The following is a 7238-nucleotide window of genomic DNA, read 5'->3' as shown; positions in this document are numbered from 1 at the left end:
AGAAAAAATTAATGTGAATAAATTTTTTTGAAAAAAAAAAAAATTGTACTCCAATGAGAAAGACATTACGTCTACAAGATTTAATTTTTTTTAGATTTTCTCATGTTTCTTGACCATTTTAAAAATATCATTTTAATATATCTATATATATGAGTACCTACTGTATCAAAAATATATTAACATTTTTTTTATCTATATGATCAGATCTGTATTGACAAATATATATTGGCAATTTTTGTATATTTTGAAATATAATTTAAAAAAAAAAGTTTTTTTTTTAAATACGGGTTGCTAAAAAATGCATTGCCTTCACTCCGAAATCAGATTCTAATCTTTCAAAAACAAAGTTGATCTTAGACATTAAGATGGCTTATTCATGAAAAAAAAAATTATTATTATATGAAATCACTTCCTTAGTCACTTACAGAACAGATGTATTTTTCATAACTCGGTGCACGTTTTTATTTTTGAGTTACTTGATTTATTTCTAGCATAGCAAGATAACTGGTCCATGACGTTTTTTGAAAATGTAAGAAGCAAAACATTGCTAACATTTTACAATAAGCATCCATTACTTCACAGTAATTATCTACATTAATTGACATGAAATGTAATCTTAGTTTATTTCAACATTTACTAATACATTATTAAAATCAAAGGGTTTATCTGTTAATATTTTTTGAATGGATCTGAGCTAATATAGACTAACAATGAACAGGTGTATTTGTAACATTAACAAATATTAAATACTGTAACAAACATCTTGCTCATTGTTAATGCATAGGCTATATATATAGTTTTTTTGTCTTGATTTTGTCAATAAAACTTGTCTGCTAATGGGATCGGGAAAATAAATGAGAATTTTTGTTTGTTTGCGGTGTAGATATGAACATGAAGAGAGAAAAGATCCTGCTTAATTTCAGACACGCAGATGTATATATAATTATATGTGTATATGTATACACTCGAAATATGTGTATATGTATGTACTTTCGAAAATACATACTTTTTAAATGATATATATTTAAATATATTTTGAAATATTTTTTGTCCATTTTTTCTGTTGAAATATATACATGAAAAAAAAAAAACATATATATATATATATTTTTTTTCCCCCCATATGTTACATTTACTGTAAATCATAATGGCATATGGTGGGCAAAATATGTTTAAATGCTTTAAAAATACATTTATATATTTTAAATATAAAAATAAATGACCAAAAAATGTAGAAAATATATCTACATAAATATATTTGAAAACATATTACAGCAAATATGTTTTGTTTATTTAAAATATATATATTTAAAATATTTCTGAAAAAAATTTTTTTTGCCATATGGTTTACATTGTAAAGGTGTTTTGTTTATTTAAAATATATATATTTAAAATATTTCTGAAAAATTTTTTTTTTGCCATATGGTTTACATTGTAAAGGCCCGTTCACACCAAGCTTGCAACTATTTGAACATCTAAGCTGCAATAATAATAAAAGCGGTGTACGTGCAAGCACCGAATTCATCATAAAGAACGAAGATGCAGTGTGAGAGATTAATTGTGTAGTGTAATCAGATTTTTTATTAACGGGAGTTTTTGCGAGATTAAACTGACCTTCTCTGAATCGCACTTACGCACTTTTGAGAAATGATCTTAGAACAAATTTAGGATGGTTTTTATGCAACATTTTATAAATGAGGCCCATAGTTCTAAAAATCGTTCTCAATATTAAAGAATAGCAGAGTCCACACCGCAGCTATAACGATAAAGGCACAGAGAAATCAATTTCAGAACGATTTTTTCCAGCTGATGAACGATACAAACATTGACAGCCAATCAGAATCAATCCTGCTATAACGAGCTCGAGAATTTAAAGCGACAGACGCAATAATCAGACAATATCGTTCTCTGGTGTGGACGCTAATATCGTTATCTTTATAGTTATCGTTCTTGGTGTGAACGGGGCTTAAAGGTGCTTGATATATATATATATATTTTTTTTTTGCCATATTGGTTATGTTCACTGTAAATATAATGCAAAAAATGTATTTTTAAACTATATTTTCAAAAAATTGCCAAAAAAATATATTGGTATAAAATATTCACGTAAATATATTTTAGTATATATTCATTTTTTGTATATTTAAAAATATAATTAAAAATATTTTTGAAACTCTATTTGTTTTTCCGTATAGGTTATGGGGCTTCAGTAGTGGATTTGTTCCGGCTGCGTCCCGATTCCTCTTTCATCATCTCCTCACGTATCCAGGGTAAGTAGTTTCCGAGTCTGGTGTAAACGCCGTATTTGCCCTCGGCGGCACATCTCTCGCCCCAGCTCACCACGCCGGCCAGGAACCAGGTGCCCCTGTAGTTGACCACGAAGGGCCCTCCGCTGTCCCCTGTGCAGGCGTCCATCTCCTCCAGCAGGTATCCGGCGCAGAACATGTTGTCCGTGATGACGTGCTCGGTGGAGTTGATGCAGTTCATCTGATCAGCCACCGGGAGCAGCACCTTCCTCAGGAAGCGGGAGGGGCGCCGCAGGAAGCCCGTGGACCCCCACCCCGACACCAGGCCCTGCTCTCCCGGCCTCAGCAGCCGCGTGGCCAGGTTGGCATCGGGAAGGCAGGCCGGGACGGAGAACGGACCCAGAGCCACGGGACGGGACAGATACAGCAGAGCGATGTCGCTGTCGAAAGTGTAGTCGTGGAAGTGAGGGTGGAGCACGATCTTCTGCACCGCGATCTTCTGCTCGTCTCTGTCGGGACGCATCTTATCGTAGTCTCCTGCGGGAACGTCAAACACATGTCCGGGATTAGTGCAAAATTAAAACCCCCCAAAAAATACATTTATGATGCTTATATATCTGGGTTATTATCACTCCCTAAAACTAAAACCTTAAAAAATGTATTACTTTTTAATTTTACTGAAATAAAATAAAATCTTAAACTTATTTTTTGTTAGTTGCTAAGATTACATTTTCCGTTTTCGTTTAGTTTAAGCTGGCATACTAAAATAACCACAACTAAAAACTAAATAAAACTACTAACAACTAACAACTATACAGTTTAGAGTACCATATTATAGGCACTATATAGTACTATATATAAAAAAAAATCTAACAAAATCTATAAAAATTGTAAAATAAATAAAATGAATAAAAATAAAATATTAACAAAAACTATAATAGTTATAGTATTTCAATTATTGCAAAACAACACACACATACACACAGTGTTGGGGAGTAACTAGTTACATATAACGGCTTACGTAATTTAATTACAAAATAAATGTAACTGTAATCAGTTACAGTTACTAAGAAAAAATGTGTAATTAAATTACAGTTACTTATGAAAATGTTAATGATTACAAAGGGGATTACGTTTGAATATTTACACACATCCACATACAGATTTAATTGATTTTTCCAACACTCACATATACAAAAAATATATGATAAAAATTATATACTGAAAATACAGCTGATATACAGCAGAATATGAATATTTTAATTCACTATTTTATTATAACTTTCTTTTTTATTATTTATTAATATTTAATTAATTAATCAAAAAAGTAAATGTATAATGTTACAGTAAGATTTCTACTTTGAATGTTCTTTTGAACCTTCTATTCATCAAAAAAAAAACTAAACATATATATATATATATATATGTATGTATATATACACACATAATTCCACATGAAAGTACATTGTAATCTTGTATCATACACTCATATAGATTGTGAATGGTCGCTACAGACCGATGGTCACGTGATCTGGTGTTTGCTGGAGACAGTGAGCTGCCGTCACGACCCAGCGCTGACTGATCAGAGACCCGCCGCAGAAACCGTACTCATCCTCACGACGAAGAAGAACCTGCAGATGATGCGGTGCAGGTCATTTAACACAAGCTCTTCATTCAGAGTGACGATCCGAGTGAAGCAGAAAGCTCAGATTTCACTCACCTGCCACGGACTCCCGCCCTGACCCTGCAGCTGACCTCCAACGATGCGTGCGTCCTCATTCACGCCGCTGATGTCACTTCCTGTGTCAGACAGCTCGTCCTGTGACGCAGGTTCGGTTTGGTTTGGCGAGTGAGTCGAGTTGTCCTGTGAACTGTTTTTATGTAATGAGTGGGTGGAGTTTGCTGTGGTGTGGGTGTGGTTTGCATAATCAGCATCCGTGAGGTTTATATCATCCAGTGAGCGAGACATGATTCCACCAATCCACTGCTTCCCACACGGATACTGCACTAACACACACAAACAGATACATCTCATCAGTGTATCATGTGTTTACTTAAATAAAAACAACCATAGGTTGTACATCATGTAAAAAAAAAACATTGCAATATAATTTATTTCACCTAAAAAAAAAGAACAACAAAAAAAAAGATTATAATTATGAATAGGTTATTAGCGTTAACTAAAAATAAACAAAAAAAACATAAAAAATAAATTCATTACTTTAAATAAAATAAACTTTAACTGAAATGAAATCAGATAAAATTTAAACTTATTTCAGTTAGCTGCCAAAGCTAAATTACTCAATTTTCTTTAGTTTCATTTTAAGTACTAACATAAATAAAACTAAATCAACTAAAATTAAAAACTAAAACTTAATAAAAACTATATATACATTTAAAAAAGACAAAAAATTATAAAAATTAAATTCAATGCATCTATCTATCTATCTATCTATCTATCTATCTATCTATCTATCTGTCTGTCTATCTGTCTATCTATCTATCTATCTATCTATCTATCTATCTATCTGTCTGTCTATCTGTCTATCTATCTATCTATCTATCTATCTGTCTGTCTATCTATCTATCTATAGTGTATAAATACATATATATAAACCCTGGTATATGAATGATATGACTACAATATGTGTGTATATACGTATATATATATATAATATACAGATATATATCTTGATCATATTTGTCTTTAATGTAATGAAATATAGTAATGCATAGTAATGGGAATTATATTTGAGAATAAAGTCTACAATAAGACATTAGTGATGTAAATTTGTGGGAAAATGTTATATAACTATAATAAAAAAATTGTCACAGTGCTAATCATGTTAATGGCCCTAAAAAGGCTTTATTTTCTTAATGCCCAAAAAAGTAATTTCTTTGATTTTAAGGTGAAACGAGATTAAGACAAACTAGAGTTTTTGAGATTCACCCATAAAAATTGAACAACCCAAAGTTTTTCATATTTTTTTAAAATAAAAAAAGATCAATAAAATTCTAATAAATGAATTGTACTTGTTTAAGCACTTCAGTTGAGTAGAGGTTTGTGTTTGTACCTGATGGACTGCAGCTCCGTCCGTCTTCATCCAGCTGGTAACCGTCTACACAGCTGCACACAACACCTGCCGTCTGCTCTGACTGACTGCAGTAATGCAGACACCCTCCGTTCTTAAACTTACAGTCAAACACCTCTGAACACACACAGACACATGGTCAGCCTACTGTTTGTTCCAAAGAAAGACTAAGCAGTCAACTGCTCAAACTATTTTTGAACAATGCAGTAAATCCAGACAAACGCAGCATGCAGTGAGAGGTTTCCAGTGAACCTGTTTGACAGTTCGGCCCACTGTACTGCGGAGGACAGAGACACTCGCGAACGCCGCGGCCCTCGCTGCAGATTCCTCCATTCAGACACGGGTTAAAGCCACACAGATTCTGATCTACACAGGACAACAACTCATTCAACTCCATCATAATCTGTCAGGATGAGGCTTCAGAGTTTATTCAGAAACACTTTCAGCAGAGTGGCTTGAACTGGTTAATAAAGAAAAGTCTTACTCTGATATCTGTACCAGAACTCCATCTATAAGAACACAGGAACATGAGAGTCAGACGACAATGATGGGATTGTATTCTTAAAAATAAAATTTCCATTTAGAACTAAAGAGGTTTTTTAAAAAGGTCTGATGTCATAGAAGAATCTTTAAGTGACACAAAGATCTTTTTATTCTCTGGTTCTTTAGAAATCCATCTGCATGTTCTGCTGCTTTAAAGCAGTGCTTCTCAACCAGGGGTCTGTAAATGAGTTAACCCTGTAAATCCTGACATATGAAATAATAGTCAGAAAAATCTTTTTTTTGTTTGTTATGAAAACGTTTATTGAACAAAATATTTAAAAAGTTTGCATATATGATTTTTGTTGAGTATTATATTTGATCCATCAGGCTTTTATGGCTCATATAGTCTGAAAGTCTGATATAATGAGAATATGGAGGAAAAAAACGATTTTATTCAGAGTCTCAAACTATGTAATTTGGTGAAGACAAAAAAAACAATTCTGAAGCTTGTACTGTAGATAAGTGCAGCATAACAGTACAGCAGATCCTTACATAAAATGATATAAATATCAGTCGTCACTCTATATCTCCAATAATATGACTTAGTAAGATGAGATTTAAATGATCAAACATATAATGCAATGCAATACATAAGTGAAAATAAGCGAAAACATCTAAAAATCAAGATATAATCTGAGCTGGATGTATGAGGAAATTTTAAAAGTGTGATTTCTAGACTTGTAAAAGCCATGGAAACATTTTATTATGACATTTTTTATAATTATGCCAAGCTCTGAAATACTTCAGAGGTTACAACAGAAATAGAAATTGCTATTTTGTTAGTAAATACTACTACTACTAATAAATTATAATGTATTAGTAATAAAAACAATTAAAAAGAAGTTGAGAAGCACTGCTTTAAAGAGCCCAGAAACCAAAACTCTGATCTGATGAACCTGATGAAACATCACAAAGACCTTAATTAATCTCCAAAGAGCCGTATATCAGCACAAGAAGCCCATGCAGAGCAGAATAAGACAATATGGTGTGACTGTACCGTTTTCTCTCTGCTCTGGAAGACCTCGGCCGCCTCCTCCAGAGAGCAGCGCTCCTCATAACACTCGCGCTCCAGATTCCCGGGCTTCATCTCCTCCAGGAAGACGTTTGCCCTTCGGTTCCTGAGCAGATGAACAGCATCACGCCTGTCCAGAAACACTGAACACCATACACACGCTTGATCAGTGATAGACAGACAGACAGACATAAAGACAGACAGACAGACATACAGACAGACAGACAGACAGACATACAGACAGACAGACAGACATACATACATACATAGACATACATACAGACATACATACATACAGTCAGACAGACAGACAGACATACATACATAAAGACAGACATACATACA

The 7238-nt window shown here is 33.2% G+C and overlaps 1 protein-coding gene across 1 annotated transcript in view; it reads right to left on the bottom strand.

The window, feature by feature from the left end:
- Positions 1-2160: 2160 nt before the first annotated feature.
- Positions 2161-7238, bottom strand: part of LOC107705017 (coagulation factor X-like) — a 9535-nt gene continuing 4457 nt past the window's right edge. The window contains exons 3-9 of the mRNA XM_016508131.1: positions 6879-7036; positions 5823-5847; positions 5591-5704; positions 5321-5455; positions 3967-4253; positions 3763-3877; positions 2161-2783 (exon numbers count right to left, since the gene is read on the bottom strand). Of these exons, the coding sequence (XP_016363617.1) occupies positions 2197-2783; positions 3763-3877; positions 3967-4253; positions 5321-5455; positions 5591-5704; positions 5823-5847; positions 6879-7036 (1421 nt within the window). The 3' untranslated portion in view covers positions 2161-2196. The remainder of the gene's footprint in view (positions 2784-3762; positions 3878-3966; positions 4254-5320; positions 5456-5590; positions 5705-5822; positions 5848-6878; positions 7037-7238) is intronic.

The sequence above is a fragment of the Sinocyclocheilus anshuiensis genome, unplaced genomic scaffold (assembly GCF_001515605.1).
Source record: "Sinocyclocheilus anshuiensis isolate Anshui unplaced genomic scaffold, SAMN03320099.WGS_v1.1 scaffold4049, whole genome shotgun sequence".
In the NCBI taxonomy this organism is placed as follows: Eukaryota; Metazoa; Chordata; class Actinopteri; order Cypriniformes; family Cyprinidae; genus Sinocyclocheilus; species Sinocyclocheilus anshuiensis.
Note: the sequence above shows the minus strand (reverse complement) of the source record. Positions and strands in the feature narration are given on the sequence as shown.